At 36.1% G+C, this 24,539-nt stretch overlaps 1 protein-coding gene across 1 annotated transcript in view; it reads left to right on the top strand.

Annotated features, from left to right (window-relative positions):
• ANAPC1 (anaphase promoting complex subunit 1) overlaps positions 1 to 24,539 on the top strand; it is a 98,148-nt gene that overhangs the window by 32,769 nt on the left and 40,840 nt on the right. The window contains 10 exon segments of the mRNA XM_036873121.1: positions 7,151 to 7,225; positions 9,242 to 9,510; positions 10,819 to 10,910; positions 11,718 to 11,866; positions 14,600 to 14,678; positions 15,076 to 15,112; positions 15,194 to 15,264; positions 17,182 to 17,360; positions 19,982 to 20,196; positions 21,625 to 21,743. Coding sequence (XP_036729016.1) covers positions 7,151 to 7,225; positions 9,242 to 9,510; positions 10,819 to 10,910; positions 11,718 to 11,866; positions 14,600 to 14,678; positions 15,076 to 15,112; positions 15,194 to 15,264; positions 17,182 to 17,360; positions 19,982 to 20,196; positions 21,625 to 21,743 — 1,285 coding nt within the window.

The following is a 24,539-nucleotide window of genomic DNA, read 5'->3' as shown; positions in this document are numbered from 1 at the left end:
GTCATTTGTTTCTAGGTATTTTTTGATTTCCTCTTTGATTTCTTCAGTGACCTCTTGGTGAATAAGTAGTGCATTGTTTAACCTCCATGTATTTGTATTTTTTACAGATTTTTTCCCTGTAATTGATATCTAGTCTCATAGCATTGTGGTCGGAAAAGATACCTGATACGATTTTAATTTTCTTAAAGATATCAAAGCTTGATTTGTGACCCAAGATATGATCTATCCTGGAGAATGTTCCATGAGCACTTGAGAAGAAAGTGTATTCTGTTGTTTTTGGATAGAATGTCCTATAAATATAAATTAAGTCCATCTTGTTTAATGTATCATTTAAAGCTTGTGTTTCCTTATTTATTTTTATTTTGGATGATCTGTGCCTTGGTGAAAGTGGGGTGTTAAAGTCCCCTACTATGATTGTGTTACTGTCATTTCCCCTTTTATGGCTGTTAGCATTGGCCTTATGTATTGAGGTGCTCCTATGTTGGGTGCATAAATATTTACAGTTGTTATATCTTCTTCTTGGATTGATCCCTTGATCATTATGTACTGTCCTTCTTTGTCTCTTGTATAGTCTTTGTTTTAAAGTCTATTTTGTCTGATATGAGAATTGCTACTCCAGCTTTCTTTTGATTTCCATTTGCATGGAATATCTTTTTCCGTCCTCTAACTTTCAGTCTGTATGTGTCCCTAGGTCTGAAGTGGGTCTGTTGTAGACAGCATATATATGGGTCTTGTTTTTGTATCCATTCAGCCAGTCTGTGTCTTTTGTTTGGAGCATTTAATCCATTTACATTTAAGGTAATTATTGATATGTATGTTCCTATTACCATTTTCTTAATTGTTTTGGGTTTGTTATTGCAGGTCTTTTCCTTCTCTTGTGTTTCCTGCCTAGAGAAGTTCCTTTAGCATTTGTTGCAGAGCTGGTTTGGTGGTGCTGAATTCTCTTAGCTTTTGCTTGTCTGTAAAGGTTTTAATTTCTCCATCAAATCTGAATGACATCCTTTCTGGGTAAAGTAATCTTGGTTGTAGGTTTTTCCCCTTCATCAGTTTAAATATGTCCTGCCACTCCCTTCTTGCTTGCAGAGTTTCTGCTGAAAGATCAACTGTTAACCTTATGGGGATTCCCTTGTATGTTATTTGTTGTTTTTCCCTTGCTGCTTTTATTATTTTTTGTTTGTATTTAATTGTGATAGTTGATTAATATGTGTCTTGGCATGTTTTCTCCTTGGATTTATCCTGTATGGGACTCTCTGTGCTTCCTGGACTTGATTAAACTATTTCCTTCCCATATTAGGGAAGTTTTCAACTATAATCTCTTCAAATATTTTCTCAGTCCCTTTCTTTTTCTCTTCTTCTTCTGGGACCCCTATAATTCTAATGTTGGTGCGTTTAATGTTCTCCCAGAGGTCTCTGAGCCTGTCCTCAATTCTTTTCATTTTTTTTCTTTATCCTGCTCTGCTGTAGTTATTTCCACTATTTTATCTTCCAGGTCACTTATCCATTCTTCTGCCTCAGTTATTCTGCTGTTGATACCCTCTAGAGAATTTTTAATTTCATTTATTGTGTTGTTCATCACTGTTTGTTTGCTCTTAGTTCTTCTAGGTTCTTGTTAAACATTTCTTGTATTTTCTCCATTCTATTTCCAAGATTTTGGATCATCTTTACTATCATTATTCTGAATTCTTTTTCAGGTAGACTGCCTATTTCCTCTTCATTTGTTACATCTGGTGGGTTTTTACCTTGCTCCTTCATCTGCTGTGTGTTTCTCTGTCTTCTCATTTTGGTTAACTTACTGTGTTTGGGTCTCCTTTTCAGAGGCTGCAGGTTCATAGTTCCTGCTGTTTTTGGTGTCTGCCCCCAGTGGCTAAGGTTGGTTCAGTGGGTTGTGTAGGTTTCCTGGTGGAGGGGAGTAGTGCCTGTGTTCTAGTGGATGAGGCTGGATCTTGTCTTTCTGATGGGCAGGTCCATGTCTGGTGGTGTGTTTAGGGGTGTCTGTGACCTTATTATGATTTTAGGCAGCCTCTCTGCTAATGGGTGGGTTTGTGTTCCTGTCTTGCTAGCTGTTTGGCATAGGGTGTACAGCATTGTAGCTTGCTGGTCGTTGAGTGAAGCTGGGTCTTGGCATTGAGATGGAGATCTCTGGGAGATTTTCGCCGTTTGATATTACGTGGAGCTGGGAGGTCTTTTTTGGACCAATGTGCTGAACTTGGCTCTCCCACCTCAGAGGCACAGCCCTGACGCCTGGCTGGAGCACCAAGAGCCTGTCATCCACACGGCTCAGAATAAAAAGGAGAAAAAGAAGAAAGAAAGAAAGAAGAAGATAAAATAAAATAAAATAATTAAAATAAAAAATAAAAAATAATTATTAAAAAATTTTTTTAAATGTAATAAAAAATAAAGAAAGGAAGAAAGAAGAGAGCAACCAAACCAAAAAACAAATCCACCAATGATGTTTGCATAATTGGTTGTGCAGAATTCAGAGTATATAACATATCAGTTTACTAATGGGCATACCTCATTCAACAAAATGGAATAATGCTAAGGCTTATTGTATCTATACATTTTAAGTCAAATATCATTACTATTTAATAACATTTTACTAGTAATTAGAATTATTGCATTTTCATAATATGGTAAACCACTTTGGCTATTATTTCTCATTTCATCTTTGTAAAATGGCTATAAGGTATGCTCGGATTAGTAGTAATAGTCTTGATTTTATTGATGAAGAAACTGAATCACGAAGAAATCACAGACTAGAGATTTGCTCAAAACTGGGCCTTCATTGTATCTTCTGACTCATGACAATGTTCTTTTCTGAAGCCCAGACTGTCTTTTCACACACAATTGCTTGGTCTGTGAGGAGGAAGGTTTGGTTTGAAGGAGATTTAAAGTGCTTTAGCCTAAGTATCTAGTCTGCTAATGATACAAAGCTGCATTCCTCATCTCCCTCCCTAGAAACTTTCTTCAGGCCCTTAATAGGTTATTTATAAAATCAGGGTAACGTCTTCAGTATTGGTGATTTCCTTTTGCCTCTGGAGATCACTCCCAGGACAACGTTGCCTGGGTCACTCTGAAGAAATCACTGTAGAACACACTTACCTTTCTCCAGGTAACTCGGCTGTACTTGTCTATACATTTTAGTTTTCTACCAGCAAATCCATTAAAAAAAAATCATTTGTTTTTTTTTATTATGAAAGTATACATGCTTACTGAGGAGAATTTGGAAAATGGAGGAATTAAGAGGAAAATAATACTACTCAGAGACAACCACTCTAAACATTTTGCTGTTGCTTTATAGATAAACATGATATCAGTGAAAATTTCCCATATCATTAAAAATTCTTCAAAAAACCTCCTTCATTTTATAGGCTACCATGTGGTTTTATCATGATTAAAAGCTAATAACTGAACATTGTTGAACCAGTTTTTTTCTTATGAGTAATTTGCAAACATTCTTTTATATGTAAATCTGTACATCTCTAGTCATTTCCCAAGAATTGAACCCTAAAAGAGGGATTACTAGGTCAAGTAATGTTCAAAAAGGGTTGTGCAATCAACATTTTCACCAGCATCATTTTTTTTTTTTTTTTTTAAGGAACTCCTTTATTTATTTATTTATTTATTTATTTAATTTATTTATGGCTGTGTTGGGTCTTCGTTTCTGTGCGAGGGCTTTCTCCAGTTGCGGCGAGTGGGGGCCACTCTTCATTGCGGTGCACGGGCCTCTCACTATCGTGGCCTCTCTTGTTGTGGAGCACAGGCTCCAGACGCGCAGGCTCAGTAGTTGTGGCTCATGGGCCTAGTTGCTCCGTGGCATGTGGGATCTTCCCAGACCAGGGCTCGAACCCGTGTCCCCTGCATTAGCAGGCAGATTCTCAACCACTGCGCCACCAGGGAAGCCCCACCAGCATCATTTAAAGGTGCCCATTTCACCATATTGATTATTTGAGTGGGGTGAACCTTTGCCAACTCAGAACTATTATGTCATTTCTGTGTAAGTAAATGGGAATGACTTTTTAAAATTCTCATTGGTCATTTATATTTTTTATTTTTTGACTTGCATTTCATGGCTTACCTGTTTCATTCTCCTCTCCACCTAGCAGCCAAAGCAATCCTGTCCAATAAAATCAGATCAAGCCACTCCTCTGCTCAGAACCCTCCAGTGCCTTCCCATCCTACTCAGTAAAAGCCAAAGGCCTGCAAGACACCATGTGACCCAGCTTCTCTTATGTCTGGTTTTACTGCTTACTCATCCCTGCCTTGCTCACATTGTCCCCACCACACTGGTTTCCATTGTTTCCCCTGAACACACCAAGCATGTTCCTGCCTCAGGGTCTTTGCACTTGCTGTTACCCCTGGAGAAAATGACTTCCCTCAGACAAGACAAGCTGAGGCCTTTTCCATATGTCACCTCAGTGCAACCTGCCCTGTCCATTCTGTGTAGAATTGTACCTACGCTCCATGCCCCCCTTATTATCCCCTTTACCTTTTTTTTTCTCTTAGCACTAATTAAATGTAATATGCTGTATATTTTATTTATTTTGTTTGTGTGTCTCTTCTCCTCCCACAGGAAGGTAAATTCTGTGTGGGCAGGGATTTTTGTTTGGTTTTGTTCACTACTCTATCTCTAGGACCTACAGTAGTGCCTGGCATAGATGGGTGCTTAGTGAACATTTGTTGAATGAATGCCCTTTTCCACCTGAATGAAGTATTATTTTAGCATTTTGTGTCTGTTGCATCATATGAAAGAATCGCCCTCTGCAATTTCCTTGGGAAAAATTTTCCTGGGAAAATAGGGACAATTTTCTTATTCCAAACAATTGCATGAATGCTACTACATTCCAGATTTTTCCATTTTTTATTAAATATGAAAAAATTGTGCTTGTAGAAACCAAGGATTTCTACAATATGAATAAGTCCACTTCAGCTTCTTGTAGTTTTGTATGTTATTGTCCTGTGGAACTTGTTGAGGAATACAGATCACTGTGCCCCATTCTCTAGCAGAGAGCCAGTGCCTCCTCGTGTTTCCATGTTGTGGTTAGGACTGAGCACCCACAGTTTTTTTCTTTTGTAAAGAGGAACATGATTCTTTGATTTACTTATTGCATGATAGCCCTAAGGAAGGAACGAGGAAATCAGCTCTGACATTTATTGTAGGACTGCATAGTTAAACCCTGCTGTCTTTTGTCCTCACTGTCAAAGCTCAGGATGAAATGGTCCTCAGTGGCAAGTGGCTTTTATTTTGCTTTGTCCAGATATATCTCTTTTTTGTTTTCATTTAAGTAATAGGGTGGAGGGTAGAGTACCGAATTTCTGCCAATGACTAGCTCTGTGATTTTGGCATTTCTTTGGGCCTTCCTTAATTTACTAATTAGTTAAATGAGAGGACTGGGCCAGATGTTTCTTTCTGGTTCTTACATTCTGTGAGTGGTTGCATCTAGGGTTAACTGTTCTGTCCTTTGGGATACTCATATTTTCATTAGATAGATACTGAGTCTCTGATGTGGGCCAGGCATGAAGCCAGGCTTTTCAGATACGCATTAGGGAAGACAGATAGTTCCTCTCATGGAATTGACTGTCCTAGGGGAAGGCAGATAAATGAATATTTTATATCCAGGTTATGATAGATCAAGGTCAGGGATCCACAGAATTATATAACAGGATTGGCTAACCTGTGACATATTAAAATAATGAAAATAAGACAGAGCCATATATGTCACAAAGAGGTATCTGTATCAGACAATCTCCACTGTCCTTTCCCATAACTCCAGGTCTTAATGAATCTGATAACCATAGCTGGGACATTCTTTCTGACTGTGGGACTTAGACTATGTGTGTGTGTGTGCGTGTGCACACACGTACGCTATATTTGGTTGAAGTTTTAGGTAAGATAGCTATCATTTCATCTGTTGCTTTGATTTTGCTCTTGTTATTTTTGTTTTTTGATAATATTGTGTGTAAGTTGGGCTGTGTTTTATTTAAATGCTTCACAAGAAAACCTGTTCTCTTGATCAGTTTTAAAAATTACTTTATTCAGTTTAACAAAGTACTTTATGCGGTTTTATATTTAAACATTCAGTTTTAAAAATTATTGCTATCTATGTTTAGTTTTTATATAGAAATCAACTTTCAGATGAATGAGATTAATTGATAAATATGTAAGTTTTTATAGCGTGGGAAAATAGCTATTGCTATTATAGGGTTATGGTTGATTAGTTGGTAGTTCAGTGTCTGTGTAAAGTAGCAGGTGGCAAAGGTTATGCCAGAGGGAATTGAATAAGACTGAACTTTTAGAAAATTGCTTTTATGTAACTGCATTAGGATAGGCTAACTATTATAACAGAAAGCTCTCAAAAGATATAATGGCTCACACACAATAAAAATGTGTATCTTGTTCATATAACAGTATTTAGCAGGTAAACAGGCCTCATGGTTATTAGGGACCCAGGCTGATGGAGCATCTGTCTTCTTCAATGTGAGGCTTCAAAGGTAGCCTTAGAGTTGACGCTAGATACAAGGGAAAGAGCCTAGGGGAGCATGAATGGGAGGTTTTCATGAACTGGGCCTGGCAGTGGTGACATCTACTTTCATTCATAATCACACTGTCAGAGGGCCACACCTGACTGTGCGTGGGCAGGGATACGTAGCCTGGCTGTGGGTCCAGGAGAAAGAGGAGAACACCGATTTTGGAGAGTAGCTACCCATCTCTGCCATAGAATTGTTAGACTGTCACTGTAGACAGACTCTAAATAAATGTCTGCTAAGTTCTGACATTTGGCTAACACCGGGTTGATTCTTTGAGACTTGGCGTATTTTGGGTATAGCTAATGGTCCTTGTTCTTTCTACCAGTGGAGTGAAGATCTGTGTCATCAGAGAAGTAGGGGAGGAAAGGAAGCTACCGTTGCAGTACCTGTGAGCCCAGGCACTGGACTAGGTGCTTACATAGATGATTTCATTTAATCTTCACAATGACCCTAGAAGAAAGGTTTTTGTACCATGTTTTTTCCAGATGAAAAAAAGGGGTTTTGGTGATATTCCTCAGTTTCCATAATTGTAGAACTGATTTCAGAATCATTTAAGTTGATCAGTTGTCAGTGATAAATTTACATGATTTTTTTTTTCTTCTCTTTTGGGGTTATCGTCCAGTTTGACTTTGAAGGATCACTTTCCCCAGTCATTGCACCCAAAAAAGCAAGACCTTCTGAGACGGGATCTGATGATGTAAGCATTGTTTTTTCTTGCTAATAAAAATTAATCTGTGAGTATTATACTGGTCCCCCACACTTGTAGTGTTCCTGTTGATTTGCGTGTATTTCTAACACCTTTTACTTATTTTAATACTGAATGACAGCTATTTTGAAGGGCAAGACCTGTTACATTTTCTGTGGCTATTTATTCACTTTTGTCTTTAATGATCATCTAAAAATTACTAAACATACATAATGCTGTGTGATTTAAATTTGGGTTTATAGATGTTTTACTGCCAATTGATCACCTAAAGTGACAGCATTTGCCTTTTTAGGCAGTGTTTCTTTAATTTAGGTTTTCAAATGTATCAGATTCCATGGGTGTATTCTTGTTGTTTCAAAACATTCTTTTAAAATTGAGGTTTAATTTACATAAATGAAATGCTCAGATCTTAAATATGCAGTTTGATCAATTTTGACAAATGCACACTCGTGTAACCCACACTCCTCTGAAGAACAAAACATTTCCATCATTCCATAAAGCTCTCTTGTGCCATTTTAAATCATTTTTTTCTTCTCAAAGTGTCCACTGATTTGAATTCTGTCATATGTTAGCTTTGCAAGCTCTAGAACTTGATGTAAATGAAGGAATATAGTATGTAATCTTCGGCGTAAGGTTTCTTTCATTCAGCATAATGCTTTTGAGATTCATCCATGTTGTTGCAGATATCAGTAGTTTGTGCCTTTTTATTGGTGGGTAGTATGAATATACCATAGTTTGTTTATTCATTCTTCCACTGATGGATATCTAGCCCATTTCTGTTATTTGACTGTTATGTGTAAAGCTGCTGCCAACGTTCAGTAATAAGTCTTTGTGGACACATATTTTCATTTCTCTTGGCTAAATACCTAGCAGTGAACTTGTTGGGTCATTGCTGGTTCTCAGACTGGTTATACCATGTTAACACTGACGAGTAATATATGATTTGGCCAGTATTTGCTGTTAGTCTTTTCCTTTAACCATTTGGATGTGTGGAAAGCAGTTTCTCTAAGAGGTTTTAATTTGCCTTCCCTAATGACTAATGATGTTAGACACTGTTTCATATGCTTATTAGCTACTTACATATGTTTGTGTGAAGTTTCTGTTCAGGTGTTTTACGTATTTTTTAAATTGGATTTAAAAAATATTTATTAAGCTGTAGAAGTTCTTTATATATTTTAGATATGACATTCTTTGTCATATGTGTATTTGGGAATATTCTCTCCCAGTATGTGGCTTAACAGTGTCTTTTGGTGAGCAGAATTTTTTATTTTGGTTGTCTAACTTATAAATTTTTTACTTTTATGGTTGGTTCTATATCTGTTCCAAGAGTTTTTAAGTTAGAATAACACACTGTATTAAGCCTGACAAAAGCATCAGTAAATTCCAAGTTGTGACAAAACCATAGACCACATTCTCTCAACACAATACAATAAATCACAAGTAGAAACTAAAACACACTTAATACTTGTAAAGTGTAGCACAGTTTGAATATAAAATTCAGTTGACTGTTAGGCAGATTACTAGCGTCATCATCTTATAAACATTGAAAGATACATATACCAGCTGGATACAAGTAGACCTCTCCTCTTACTAAAACCCAAATCAATGTAGTGGTCCTTATACCTGCCTGTCTACACTTCCCACCTTTCCTTCTTTACTTTTGGCTCATAAGACATTGCCTAAGATAATCTTAAATTCTTCTCTCTCAATCTCTACCTAGGTGGTAGGATTTTTCTTCCAAAGTCTGTGCCCTAAAAGGGCGTGACTACATTTTTTCAAATGGATTTTAAAGGTGGCTTGTCTTAATATTTATTGCTGGCACCTGGAAACTGCTTAGCTATTTTAAGTGTTGGTTCTAATTTTCAGCATTGTGATTTTTCATATTATTAACAACTTAATGTGAAAATGGAACTTGAATTGTTTTAAGTGAATTTGATTTTCTTTTTTAATGATGACATTACAAGGAGGGATTATTTAAAAAGTTAATATCCTTTTTATTCTTCTCAGGACTGGGAATATTTACTAAATTCAGACTACCACCAGAATGTTGAGTCTCATCTTTTGAATAGATCTTTATGTTTGAGTCCTTTGGAAGTTTCACAGATGAAGGATGAGGATTTGTCACAGAATCTCAGTTTGGACTCTTCTACACTTCTTTTCACTCACATACCTGCAATTTTTTTTGTTCTTCACCTGGTCTATGAGGAGCTTAAGTTGAACACTCTAATGGGAGAAGGAATTCGTTCACTTGTTGAACTTCTCGTTCAGTTGGCAAGGTAAATGTTGTTTGTAGATTAGAAACTTCAAGAGGTCGTTAGCTGACTTGATCTTAGCCATGAATATCATATAGGAAGCTTGTGAATAAATTTCTGAAATCTACCGTCTCGACAAACCACAGCATCTTCTATAAACCACAGAATTGTTTGGAGGTATCCACTGTGTAAGGGCCTGTGGGCCATGCTGGGGTTGCTGGTCTTTGTCCTAAGATGAGGGGGAAGACACCAGAGTGTGTTACGCGGTGAGGATGACCTGCTCAGCTTTCCTTTTGACACGATGACTGTGGTGAAATGTCTGTAATGACACCTGCTGTTTTCGTAGTAATGCCTATGTCCAGATAGCGTTTACAGCGAACAAAATCGTAATTTACATGTAGGAATTGTCGAAGTAGGTATTACAGTCCCTGTTTCAGCGATGAGGAAACTTGCTCAAGTTTGTTTCTAAGAACAGGTGTCGTCTGCTAGTTCTGGGCTGTCTTTGCTGTTCCTTTGTTGTCTCAGTCTGTGGTCTTCCCCGTCTTTCAGGCTCTCGTAGTGGATCCATAATAAGATTGTTCTGATAATACTTTTAAAAGGCTTTCTAGCACCTTGGGTTTGGCACTGAACTGGGAAGGTCATACTTAGGTGTTATTTGAGCCTTTGTGACCCTTGGTGATAAAGAAAGTTAACTTTGAATCAAAATGCCAACCTCTGCGTTAAGGTTGTAGTATGTTTTCTAATTTCTGTTATCTTCCTTGAGATACTGTAATTCTTTTCTGAGACATGGCAGTTTTAATTGATGGTCAGTTTCTCTTAATGACAAATCATTACTATGATGAAAATACTTTTGTAATGAAATGATTTTCAAACCCTAATCATGGCTCTCTGAAACAGGTGACATTTGTAAAGTGTTTTACATTTTGTAAAGTATTTCTCACACATATTATCTTATTTAATCTTAAAAACTTGAGAGTGAGTTAACTGGTGTTTCTCCATTTTCTAGAAGAAAAAATACTGAGATTCATAGAGTTGACTTGCTGACGATCACACAGCTAATAAATTAAAAGAGGAGAAAATGGACCACAGTGTTTTCACAGTAGTTTTATCCACAAAATTCATCTAGCAAAAGGAGTTTGGGTTCCATTTGTCATACTGGGCACTTTAAAGTCCAGAAATAGAATACAGAGGCTCTAGATCTGGTTGTCTTCTTTCTCATAAGTAAATTCTTTTAATTGAAAAGTTCAACTGATGAGTCCTTCTAACTCTTGGGAGGAAAATGCTATAATACCTTCCTTATTATTTCTTTTTTATATGTTCTTATTGTTTTAGGGACTTAAAATTGGAGGCTTATGTAGATCATTACTATAGAGATTACCCAACACTTGTCAGAACTACTGGACAAGTGTGTACAATTGATCAAGGTAAGTGTGCTGTTAAAGGTTTTCTGAACAATGTAGTGACATTTGCTTGTATTTTTCTTGGTGAAGAGCAGAGGATATATTTCTTACCATTAGCCTCTAAATCAGGGGCAGTGTCTTTCCACTAGGCAGATTTTAGTTTGTAGTGTTTGATCTCTGACTTGTAGTAAGCCATAATATCTTCAGTGTAGGGGGAAAATGTTACTCGTCCCTAAGTTTCTGCCCTGCAAAAGCTTCGAGCTTCCGGTGCCAAGGGTGCTTTGCTGTCCTGCGCTGCCCAGTTGGTAGCCACCTGCCATGCGCTATTTAAGTTAATTATATTACAAATGCAGTTCCTCAGTTGCACTGGCCACGTTTCAAGTGCTCAGTAGCCACATGGGGCTAGTGGTTGCCATATTGGACAGTACAGATACAGAACATTTCCATAACCACCGTACTGTCTTAGACCCTGAGTTAAAGCGACTCAGGATTGGGGCCCAGTTGTTAAAACAGAGCACAATCCTGGGTGTCTTGTCTGTTTTCTCATCTTTAGGGTTAGGGCAGAAATTTTTGGTTAGATTCTTTATATGCCTTGAACACAAGAATTTTCTACATTTCCTTCCAGCATTGGATAAAATATTAGTCAATTAAATTCCACATATTATAATATGGTCAGTTACTTACTGTGGCAGAAAACGTGAAGCATTTTGGAGACTATGGAAAAATGTTATTCTGATTGTTTTCAAATGATAGGTATTGTTGATTATTTTTCCTTTAGAATAAAACAGTATTGTATTAATGTATCTTTATAAAATTTATCTAATTTTAAAGGACAAACAGGATTTATGCATCATCCATCATTTTTTACTTCTGAGCCACCAAGTATTTATCAGTGGGTGAGTTCTTGTCTGAAGGGTGAAGGAATGCCACCCTATCCTTACCTCCCTGTCATCTGTGAAAGAAGCAGACTTGTAGTCTTGGTATGTATTCAAAGTGTTGCTGAACTTGTTTGTTTTTTTCTTTTTCTCTTTCAGTATAATTTTTTAAATTATCATACAGTTAAATTAACTTTTTTTTTCATTTTGTGTATAGCTCTGAGGATCTCAACAAATGTAGAGTTCATGTAATCACCACCATAATTAGGATTCAGAACAGTTCCATCACCCCCCCTCAGAAAATTCCCTCATGCTTTTGAGATTCATCCAAGTGTTGCTGTATCAGCAGTTCGTTGCACTTAATTGCTGAGTGCCAGCTATACATTGTGTGGATATATCACATTGGTTTATCCATTCATCCATTGAAGATATTTGGGTTGACTCTAGTTGTTAGCAATTATGAATACAATTGCTGTAAACATTCATGTCCAGGTTTTTTGTATGAACAAAAGTTTTCATTTCTCTAGGGTAGGTACCCAGAGGTGTGATTGATGGCCATATAGTAGGTATATATTTAAGATTAATATATTTATATTTAGGAAACTGTAAACTGTTTTTCAGAGTATATGTACCATTTTACATTTCCACCATCAATGTGTGAGAGTTCCAATTTCCCTGCATCCTGCTCAGTGTTTGGTATTGTCATGATTTGTAATTTTTGTCATTCTGATAGATGTGTAGTGATATCTCATTGTGGTTTTAATTTGCATTTTCTTAATGGCTAGTGATATTTTGAATATTCCTAGATATGAGGTTTTGTCAGATATATGGATTTCAAGTATTCTCTCCTGTAGTTTGTCATGTTCCGTTGTTCTCTTAATGTTTCCTTTGTGAAGCAAAAATGTTTAATTTTGATGAAGCCAGTTTATCCAGTTTTTTCTTTTATGGATTGTGCTTTTGGTGTCATGTCCATAAATTCATTGTTTAGGTCACAAGGATTTTCTCCAGTTTTCTTCTAGAAGTTTTACAGTTTTATGTTTTACATTTAGATCTATGATCCATTTTGTTAATTTTTATAAGATGTGATGTTTATGTTGAGATTTTTATTCCATTTGGATGGTCAGTTCTTTTAACAGCATTTGTTGAAAGCACTATTCTTTCTCTTTTGCACTTTTGTTACAGATCAGTTGACCACATTCTTGTGGGTCTGTTTCTAGACTTTTTATTCTGGTCCATTGATCTGTGTTGTGGTCCACACACTCTTGATTACTGTAGCTTTATAGTAAGTCTTAAAATTGGTTAGTATGACTTTTCCTTCCATTACTTTTCTTTTTCAAAATTGTTTTAGCTATTTAAATTCCTTTGCCTTTTCATTTAAACCTTATAATCAGCTTGTTCATAGCTACAAAAAATCCTACTTGAATTTTTAAAAATAAAATAATTTTTATTTTTAAAAATTAATTCATTTTGTTAATACATAGTTAATCCAAGATCAGACCTTCAAATAGAACCAGAGGGTGTTGGCAAAGGTGAGTTCCTTCACACTCCTTTCTCTTGGTCCCCCTACTGGAGTAGCCTGCCTACAGGTCTTTTGTGGACCTTTCTGGAGTTGGAGTCTTCCCAGAATTAGAGGAGAACCAGATCTTTTGTTTCCTCTCCCAAATGTCACTGGAGTATATGAACGTCCTTGCTCCCCACCCATCTTTTCCTTTACTCTGCATTGTTTTACTTCATGTTGAGAAAGGCTTCAGAACCCCCTGTGGCTCTGAAATTGACATGCAGAATGGTAATTCTGCTTTTTTTAAAAAAAATGCTGATAAAATATACATAACATAATATTTATTATTTTAACTATTTTTAAGTGTATAATTCAGTGGCGTTAAATACATTCACAGTGTATTAAGAGCAGCTTAATTCCAGAACTTTTTCATTCCTTGCTGCTTGTGTGGAAACATTCAGGTGAAATCACCAGATATATTGGTCCTGTCCAACTCTGCTGAAATGGGTTAGACTCAGTGTTACATCTACCCAAAAAGGAGCTAGAGAAATATGGATAAGCCAGAGTTGTTCAGCCTCCAAGTTAATAGTAGTCAATTTGTAGATATTCATATTATATCTTTGTTAGATATGATGTCAGCTAGCTTCAGGAATATATCATTTGCAGTGCTTGTATTGGTTTAGAATGCAGGACTTGATCCTCCAGCACTGTGATGAAATTTTAATAAGATCATGCTGCTACTTTGTTTCAGAAAAAAAAAAAAAAAAAGCTGCAGGCATAGATCTTAGCGGTAGTAGCAAGTATTCAAACGAGAACTTTGAAGGCTGAAGCAAAGAAGAGTTAGGCCTAGAGGGTTAGAGAGTTAGGGTGTACCTCACCAAAAATGACCCAAATGTCAATCAGTGTATAAGTAGATAAACAAAGGTTGGTGAATCTGTATGATGGAATACTCCTCAGCAGTAAAAAGAAACAAACTACTGATACATGCAGTAACGTGGATGAATCTCAAAGGAGTGCTGAGTTAAAGAAGTAGGGCACAGAAGACTACATGTTCTATGACTCCATTTGCATGACATTGTAGAGTAGGCAGAATTTAGGGAGAGAAAAAAGATGCGTTGTTTCCACTGCTTGGTGTAGGGGAGGGAGTGGATTGACTCCAAGGGGCACCAGGGAACTTTTTGGTGTGATGCAGGCATTCTGTATCGTGACTGTGGTAGTGGTTATATGATTGTATAACATTTGTCAAAACACAGAGCTGTACATTTAAAGTGGGTGAATTTTCCTATATGTAATTATGCCCCAGTAGTTTAAAAAATAATGTTAACTTTCTCCTTATGCAGAGTATTGCACTCTACATACTTGGTGATGAAAGTTCTGTTTCTGATGAATCCTCACAGTATTTATCCAGAATAAGTATAGGTAAGTCAGTCTAATGTTAAGCTTCCCCAAACAAATTTTTATAGATGTTGATATCAGAGTTGAAATAAAAAAAATTAAAAATCTTCTAAGTGTACTTTAGAGGCCATGTCTTGCTTCATTTTAGAGGTGACATAATTGCACCGTTTTAGTCTGGAGTCCACATCTGACTTCTAGAGACCAAGTTTGCTTAAAATCTAAGAAATTTTACATTTTCAGTGTGCCTAAGGAGGACTGTTTTAGCCCCAGGGAAATGATTATACTTTCCAGCCTGCCAGAGTACTGCTTATTATTTTTTAGCAGTTGTTTATTAATGAATTTTTATTTGCAAATGTTTTCTACATGTTATGTGTTTTCTTTACCAGGATAACTATCAAAATAAAGTTTCATTTTGTTTTAGCCCCACAGAAGTCACAAGCAGAACAAGAGGAGAACAGGTGACTTTTATTCAGATTGTGCTTTTACACAGTCTGTTTAATAACCTCATGTTTAATAACTTCATGTTTGTTCTTTTATAGGTTTAGTTTCAGGCATTCTACATCAGTTTCTAGTCTAGCTGAGAGATTGGTCGTCTGGATGACTAATGTAGGTAAGGTGGTCTTTGTTACTTTTCATGTGTCTTTGAAATCCTTTCCCTGGACTCTCCTTGCTAAGTAGGCCCGGCGTCCTCAGAGCTCACTAGAGCTGGAAGGCGTGAGAAGGGAGGGCCTCTCGCTCTACAGAAGGATCCCACAGGATCGAGATCATGGCCCGTCAAGCCACCCTTCCTTTCCCTGACAGTCTCACAGCTTCCCTATACTAATATCTGGGCTATCAGAAATGAGTATTTCTGGCAAAATCTAAAAGTAATGTGTAAATATTTCAGGGTATGCTTTTGAATGATACAGGCCAGGGATTTTATGCACCAAGAGGCAGATTCACCTGGGACAAGGGAAAGGAAGGAAAAGAGTTTATTCTCTCTTCCTAAGCCTGTGCCTTTAGGTTTTAAGCTGAGTAAAATACTAAAATTTCCTATAAAAATGAACTAAAATTTTTTAAAAATATTACTGATATGAAAATGTAAAAAATGAGAATGTTGTAGAGTAGTATGTTAGAAAGTAATGCTTTAATGAATATTACAGGATGTTTCTGAATTCTTATTTAAAGAATGTTCTAAATGACTTAGTTTTCCACTGTTCTTTTTTGCGTGCTTCCTTGACAATTCCAATAATTGTCATATAGTATTACAGATGAGATACTTATGCTGAAAAATGAGTTCTATTCATTTGTATATTACATAGTATTTAATAAAAGTGTTATTCTCAAATAAGGTAATATTTTTACCTCAATAATTAATCAACTTTCTATATTAATAAATAATGTATAATATTATAAAATTTAGAAAATTATTACAGAAGAAATTAATTAACCTGAGGATTTGAAGTTTTTTTAAATGAAATATGGTATACATATAAGAGTGTATAAAATGTATTTAGAGAATAATAATAAAATCAACATTGATGTCCTGGTGACCCACCATTAGAAATAAAACATTGCCAGTGTAGTAGAAAGCCCTGTGGATCTGCTCCTGCATGGCATCCTTTTCTCATACACCCATCGCTAGAGGTAAAGTACCTGTACAGTACCCTGCCTAAATTTTGTATTACCTTCTATCAATTTTTTTTGAGTTTTATCACTTCATATATTGCTTAGTGTTGTATGTTTTTTAACTTTATGTAAATAGATATAAATATAAACATGTTTTTTTACTATCTTATTTTCTTCACTCAATATTATTATTTAAAGATTCATCCATGTTGACTCATGTAGCAGAAGATCATTCATTTTCACTGCTGTATGATCTACTGCTTGAATATATCACAACTTATTTATCCATTCTATTGATGGTAGCAATTGGGCTCTTTCCTCCCTTCCCTTTTTTGCCATAATGAAACATTACTAATGAATATTTTAATGCTTATGCCCTGGTGCCATGTGCACAACTTTCTGTATGTCTGTTGATGGGGGTGGACCTAACTCTACAGGCTGAATGTTTTCCAAAGTGGTTGGACCCGTATACACCACCACTGGCTGTGGAAGAGAATTACTGTTGCTCTACATGGTTACCAACGCTTGGTATCGATTGACTTTAATATGTGTCTGTCAAATGAGTGTGAAATTTTATTTTCTAGTGGTTTTCATTTGCATTTCCCTGATCACTGATTGGGTAGAGCATCTTTTCATATGTTTATCGACCATTTGCGTTTCCTCTCAGGGAAATGTCTTTTTGTCCTTTGTGTTTTTCCTGTTGGATTGTTTGTCTTTTTCTTAAAGTTTTTAGGAATTTTTTGTTTAAAACGAAACTTTTATACTAATCCCTGCGGTCAAGACACTGGTCTGGTAGTAAGATGAATAAAATCAGTTTCTTGCTTATTTGTTAGGACAGAGTTTACTAACTTCACTCAGAGAATAATTGGGACAGTGGTAAGTCTAAGTGAAAAATTTTCTCCCTCGCTTTCACCACAAGGTTTCGCTTTAAGAGACTTGGAAACTCTTCCCTTTGGAGCTGCTCTTCCCGTCAGAGATGCGATTTATCACTGTCGGGAGCAGCCCGCTTCAGACTGGCCGGAAGCTGTTTGCCTCCTGATTGGGCGTCAGGATCTTTCCAAGCAGGCCTGTGAAGGAAACTTGCCCAAAGGGAAATCTGTGAGTATCAGTATGGAAAGTCCATATTCAGATTTAGCCTCAATAAAATCAGAGTAGAAATGTTCTCCATTTTCCTTAGAAATGTTCTCCATTTTCCTTGAAGTCTTTTTGCAAGTGTATATATCAGATTATCTTTTATATTAGGTGCTAGATACGGTGTAAAATTGGACGAATCTTATTAATTGTAAATCGAACATGGGAACAGATTTGGTGAGTGCTCTGTTTTGCCTGGACCTTTCTGTGCCTTGAGTCGGGACAAGTGCCGAGTCAGTAGAGCCGCTACCATGACTGATTCCCTACTTGTCCCATGTTAGTAATTAACTACTTTGTAATTATTATGTGGAAATAGGGAGAGCACATAATGTCCTGAATTTGAATAAATTATAACTATTTTCTCCTTCATACCTTTTTGATGTGTTACATTTCTTAAATTTAACCTTTTACATAGGTGTAAGTATATCTTTAATCACATAAAACTGAAGCCCCGGGAAAAAGATTTTTTTGCAGGGGGGCACTAAAGTTGTTTAGAAGCTGTCTTAATGTTATCCCTCCTCAAACAGTGCCCTCCATCAATGTTCAAATCTGTTTTTTTAAGAATGGGTTCTAAGACCCTACAAATAGAAAGTGAAATATATCGTTATCCTCCTTTTTTTTTAAACATCAGCCTCTTTTAAAACTTAAAAATGGAACTTTTAAAACTTCTTCTAGAACTCCAGTTAACTTAAAAAAAAAAAATGGTAGCACTGCATTTACTCTAAGGATCAAGGAGGATTCAGGGATGGTTATTCCACCCCTGGTGACTTTGGTCCTTTATGTCTCTGAGAAAACAGTGCAGATTTGGCTCATCTCTTATTAACCTTTGAACCAACACATAATAATCAATACACTGTAACTGTTCATAATCCACATTAGATCTTAGGCTATTAACGCTTCTTCAGGGACTGTTACCAAAATTTATTCCCAACATCAGAGTTGTATAATGAATCTGTGACAGAAGCAGTTTCCATGGGGGATCCCATCTCCAGCAGGGTTGTACCAGCACATCTGTCTTTTAATCTGCACTGAAATAACAACTCTTAGTTGAATTAGCATTTGTCTTGTTTTAAACAGAAAACCAAATTTTTTTTTGCTAATAATATGGTTATCTTTACCTTGACCAAGATAAGTCTTTAGCATTTAGACCTGTTTTCTTACTGTGAATGAGAACATCATTAGCACTAAAGCCAAATGGTATTGATAATTATTCATCTATATTTATAAGTCATTTTAAGTAATTCTGGCTAAATTCAATTTGTTCAGTTATTTGAGGTTACATTTTATAACTCGTCTCAAATTTATCAGCTATTTGGGTCTATATCTTACTGCTAACTCACCTATGAGAATGTAGTTTCTTTTAAAATTAGGTATTTCATAGGAATTATAATAAATTTTTATCAACTAAAGTCAGACTGATTATCTAGTCATATCTACCTTTATTCTTTTTTCAGGCTAATGTCGCTTCCACATTAAATGTTGCAAAACTTCAACATTTCACCTAGGAGTTAATCTTTTGTGAAAGGAGTTGAAACTCTGAGAGAAAATGAGATTTCTGCTATTAACATCTATCTTAAAGTCTGACTGAATTATTTGGACTGGGAAGGCTCACAGTAAAGTACATGCTGAGCTTATGAGGACAGAATGATAAGCAAGGAATTAACCTTCCTCACTTGTTTTGCTTCATTTAATCCCTTTCTTTTAAGAAATATAGTTGGAACATACTTAGGGAAAAAAAAAGGTGAAAACCAACCATGATTTATTCTATTTAAAGTACGGAAGTGAGAAAGTGTTGTCTGACCTCCTCCAGACCTTGGTTTATATCCTTCCAGGTTGTTTTCTTCTGCTTCTATTAACTAAAGACAGTATTTAAATTGGTGTTGGTTCTTTAGTGCGTGGGGTTAATATTCTGTTTGCAGTAATTTGTGTCCTTTTCGGAATATTTAGGATATAGTTAGATTTTTACAATTTATTTAGAATATATCTTTCAATGGAATCAGCCTCCCGACTCTTGTCGTAAGTTGAAAGCTTTCCCCTTGGCTCAGTAAAGAATGTTTCCAAGTGGGCAATATAATTATACTTAAAAAAAAAAAAAAGATTTTGGGGCTTCCCTGGTGGCGCAGTGGTTGAGAATCTGCCTGCCAATGCAGGGTACATAGGTTCGAGCCCTGGTCTGGGAAGATCCCACATGCTGCGGAGCAACTAGGCCTGTGAGCCACAACTACTGAGCCTGTGCGTCTGGAGCCTGTGCTCCGCGACAAGAGAGGCCACGATAGTGAGAGGCCCGCGCACTGCGCTGAAGAGTGGCCCCCGCTTGCCGCAACTAGAGAAAGCCCTCGCACAGAAACGAAGACCCAACACAGCCAAAAATAAAAAAATAAATAAATAAAAATTAATCAATTAAAAAAAACAAAGATTTTTAGGTTAGAGTCCCAGTATGTATTGGGAACCCAATCCAGCCCTGCTTTGGAATATATTTTTTCTCTGCACTGATGTAGACTTGGTACCTCATCCTGTGTATCCTCATGTTCAGTAAGTGTGTGTTGGCTGGTTTTTAAATTAGTTTTACAACCTAGTCTGTTACTCAGGTGCTCTCATCAGATGTTCCTTCAGGAACAGAAACTGAGGAGGAAGATGATGGCATGAATGACATGAATCAGGAGGTGATGTCGCTAATATGGAGTGAAGACTTAAGGGTGCAGGATGTGCGAAGGCTTCTTCAGAGTGCGCATCCTGTCCGCGTCAATGTGGTGCAGTACCCAGAACTCAGTGACCACGAGTTCATTGAGGAAAAGGAGAACAGGTAAAGGAAAACATTAACTGCTGTAATTTAAGTAAAAATTTAAATAAAAAATTAAGTCCTGCCTCATTTTGTTCAACTGTAAGAATAGGCATGACTGTAGCATTCACACCTCACAGAGTTTCTCTGGGAATCAAGTGGGTCATTTCTACACGGTGCTTAGAACACTGCCCAGTACATAGTAAAGCTCAATGCAGCTAGCGATTATTATCAGAGTTCATTGATTCTATGATGCTGATTTTTTTTTTTGTACCTTTTACTATTTCTGAAATCAGATTATGTCTTTCAGTCTGTAGGTGTTTGTAGGTGTTATGGTTTAAATGGCAGTGTTTTTTCTTTTTTAGTACCTCCTGAAATAGTGCTGCATCTTAAAATCAGTGGCATCTTAAATGGAAGGGGGGGATATACTGTTTTTGTTTTCACTATTATAATTTTGTGGATTATGTATAATGTTTCTGCTAAACATGTTATGGAATGTAGTCTGCTGGCCTGATTCTAAAGTTGCCTGATTTTAAATTAATGTGGGGCAGTGTTCCCAAAGAATCTTAGGACAGCAAAATTTTCCTCACCAATGAACTAGAAAAGCAGCTATATATATTTACAGTTAGGGAGAGAGGGTGCTTGTGAATAACTTTGTCTGCAGAGAGAATTTCAGCCTCTAGTTAGCCTCAGAAGGAGGAGGGATATTTCTGTGTCTTCAGATATGACTTGTGTTAAGTGTTTCCTGGTTATGAACGCCCCTACTTCCACAGTTTCTGTTTGATGCCATTTATTTTAACGTAGAAACAAATTAAAAAGTAGTGTATTAGTTTCAAAGTATAGCCTGTAGGAGCCATTTTAACCTTGAACGTAGTTGACATATAGAACTATTAGTCCTGTAAGTCCCCACCATCAAGTAAATGAAACTCCTTCTGTGTTCCCTGGAGACACCGTGAAATCCACTGACCTCCAAAGTAGGGACTTCCTTTTTCACCTTGTGTGCAGGCCATGGAGGTGGCACCTGGGCTGTATTCACAAAAAGGATGAGAGGAGGATCCCAGCTAAACTGATAACAGCACAATGAGGAAACCCAACAAATACGATGTTTTCCTCCGAGAGGGTTAGCATCGTTTAGAGTAGAATTATAGGTTTTACTTTTTGAATACTTAGGGAGAGTTGGCTTGGTTTATAGAACAGCTGGTTTTAATTCAAAGCAAATATGAAACAGAAGAAAGAAATGTGTCTCCCCTTTAGAGTTTCTGATGGGAGTAAGAGTATTACAATGAGAACAACCGTGTTTAGATGACTCACTCAAGACTTTGTATGGATTTACTTTGATGTGGCTTCACCTTGCACCGCACTGCTGCTTTTGAAATACTTGCCTACAGATTACATTCCAGTTTTTTTTTTGTTTAAAATTTTTTCACATGTTGGTTTTAATTTTAATTATAGATTGCTCCAGTTGTGTCAGCGAACTATGGCTCTTCCAGTAGGACGGGGAATGTTTACCTTGTTTTCCTACCATCCTGTTCCAACGGAGCCATTGCCTATCCCTAAGTTGAATTTGACTGGTATGTTAAATTCTGGGCTCAATGAGAAAGGAAAATGGGTATATGTTTAGTGGAGTTCTTTAGAATCATTGTAGTTAAAACCAAAGAAATGCTCTATCCCCCGTGATTTTAAATATTGTTAATAGCTACTGTAGTGATTATTGTTAATAGCTACTGTAATGGTTATCAAAGCTCAAATAGCAAATCAAATTAAACATTGAGGGAAGTAGAATATAGCCCATTACTAAATTTTGTTTTTAATGAGACCATTTCAAGATATAAAAAGGCACTTGGGGAGGTTTAGAAAGATACTATTGAATGGTGAGATTATTGAACTTTAAATAATCTTAAAGTCAATATGTAAAAATATTTAGTCTTAAAATATCTTGTTATGTCTTAGTATGAATAGATGATGCTTGTACAAAAACAAGAAAATATACTAAGCAAAAAGAAAAAATGGTCACTCATAGTAGTCCCAACTTGTTAAGAGTTCACTAGTGTTAAATAACACTTTGGTTTATTTGTTTCCCAATTTTATTTCTCCATTTTATAATTTTATATTTGTTTATCAGAAAATTTAAACCTGTTTTAGAAATTGTTTTAAAAAATTTACTGTATAGTGAGTGAGCATCCTTTTATATCTAGCATATTTATGTGTACAATTACGTATATGTACTTTATACACATTTTTAATCAACAACATCATTTTTATTTGCTCCAGAATATTTCGCTTAATGGAATATAGTTTATATAAACCACCTGGTATTTTTGGAAATTATTGTTTTTTGCCATTACAAAGGTATTGTTGGGTTATATTTATCTTATTTATTTGGGATAATTGCTTAGATAGAACTCCTAGGGCAGCAAGATTTTAAGACTGATGTAACATTTTGTCAAATTTCCTTTCTGGTTGGTTACATGAGTTTTTACTTCTGCCAGATATAAGGGTACTTATTTCCCAGCGTTACTGATTATAATGGGTTTTATAGTGCACGTCCACCTGATCTGATTTGAATGTATACTAATATGACAGTTGTATACAGTTGAAATTGTTATTGAAAATCCCTTAAAGTATATAGTATATGTGACCCGTACAAAACGTATGTATGATACATACAGTAGTGTATAGGATATAGTATATGCAAATACCATTCCACCATATTTTGTTACATAAGTAAAAAACCCAGGGTCCCACTGAGATTTGTAAAGAGCTTGTGTTTTTAGCAGCATGCAGAAAATGAGATCGGCTAGTGAAGAACACATTCCCGTATCCTATATCACACATTTTCTGGAGCCATAATCTCACTGACAGACAAGCAAACAGAGTTACCTTCAGTATTTTAATTGTTCTCTCTCTTAGAGATAAAACAGCTATGGCAGAATCAGAACAATTAGTGAATCTTGATGGAGGGTGCTGTGTATAGGTGTTCATTTTATTAGTCTTTTAACTGAGTGTTTTCATATAAAAGGTTTGGGTTAAAAAGAAAATCTCATGCAAAATTGGCAAATGTTAAAATGTATTAAATCTGGGCGGTAACGCTTGGGTGGATGTTAAAAAGTAAATGCATGAATCATTGTCTCTTTTTTTTCTGAATGCGTTTAAATTTGCATGATTTAAAATGTATTTATGACATTGATGCAAAGTTTTATACTTTTAGTCATTCTGGTAGGATGCCCTCCCAGACCAGCACCCCCCCCCCTCCAAAAAAAAGATGATCTTGTTTTAATAATAAATTCATTTAGGAAAAAAATGTTCACTTGAAATAGTTCCTTAACTGACACTGGTTTGGCCTGTTGTGCTTTTGTATGTAATTATTCTTATTGAAGAAAATTTGCTTTACCCTTTGCCTTTTATTTTCTCTTGTGTATAAATATTATGTCTTATGCATATGTTGAATTGTTGTTTTAGAAATTTTACTTGCTTTTTCATTATTAATCTCTCTGCCCTTTTTGAGAAAGTAAAAGTATAACTCATGAACTTGTCACCAGTGTGGTGCTATCACGGACCAGCATTTGAGTTAGCTCTTAGGTACAAAAAGCAAGTGGTAAATACAAATATATTTTATTTTATGCTTGTGTCTGTGTATGTGTGTGTATGTGTATATAGACTACAAACAAGACACTGTGCATCTAATTAAAATTTACATAACTTTCAGAACTCCTTTAAAACCATATTTTCAAACCTCTAGCAAACTGTATAACTTTATGCAATACAGTAAGTCCCCTACGTATGAACGAGTTCAGCTCCGAGAACACGTTCATAAGTCCAATTTGTTCGTAAGTCCAACAGAGTTAGCCTAGGTACCCAACTAACACAATTGGCTACACTGTACCAGCTACATCACTGCTGCTTTTATGCTTGCTTCTGGACATCCTGGGCTTGAAATAAAGATACTGTACTACTGTACTCTATATAGTACCGTACAGTAAAGTACACAGAAGCACAACCACTTGTAGAGGATGCACACAGGTGACAGCGTACACCAGACGCGTGAACTAACTTACGTGATTGGACACGCAAACGCACATTTGCATCTTTGAAAGTTAGCAATTTGAAAGTTCGTATGTAAGGGATTTACTGTATTTAGAATATTTATTTTAAATATTCATCCATGACTTGAGCTAATACAGAATATTAAAAATATAGAGATAATTCAGTATTTGCAGGTACACCGTGTAGTCAAAACACTCAAGAAAAGGCATTCAAAGAGAACATAGCATCATGAACATTTGATTTATACTGTTCTTAAATAAGTTGACCACAAATTTAAATTTAGTGAATACTCTTTTATGGTTCACTGGGTAACTCAAGTGTAT

This window comes from Balaenoptera musculus, chromosome 13 (assembly GCF_009873245.2).
Source record: "Balaenoptera musculus isolate JJ_BM4_2016_0621 chromosome 13, mBalMus1.pri.v3, whole genome shotgun sequence".
Lineage (NCBI taxonomy): Eukaryota > Metazoa > Chordata > Mammalia > Artiodactyla > Balaenopteridae > Balaenoptera > Balaenoptera musculus.
Note: the sequence above shows the minus strand (reverse complement) of the source record. Positions and strands in the feature narration are given on the sequence as shown.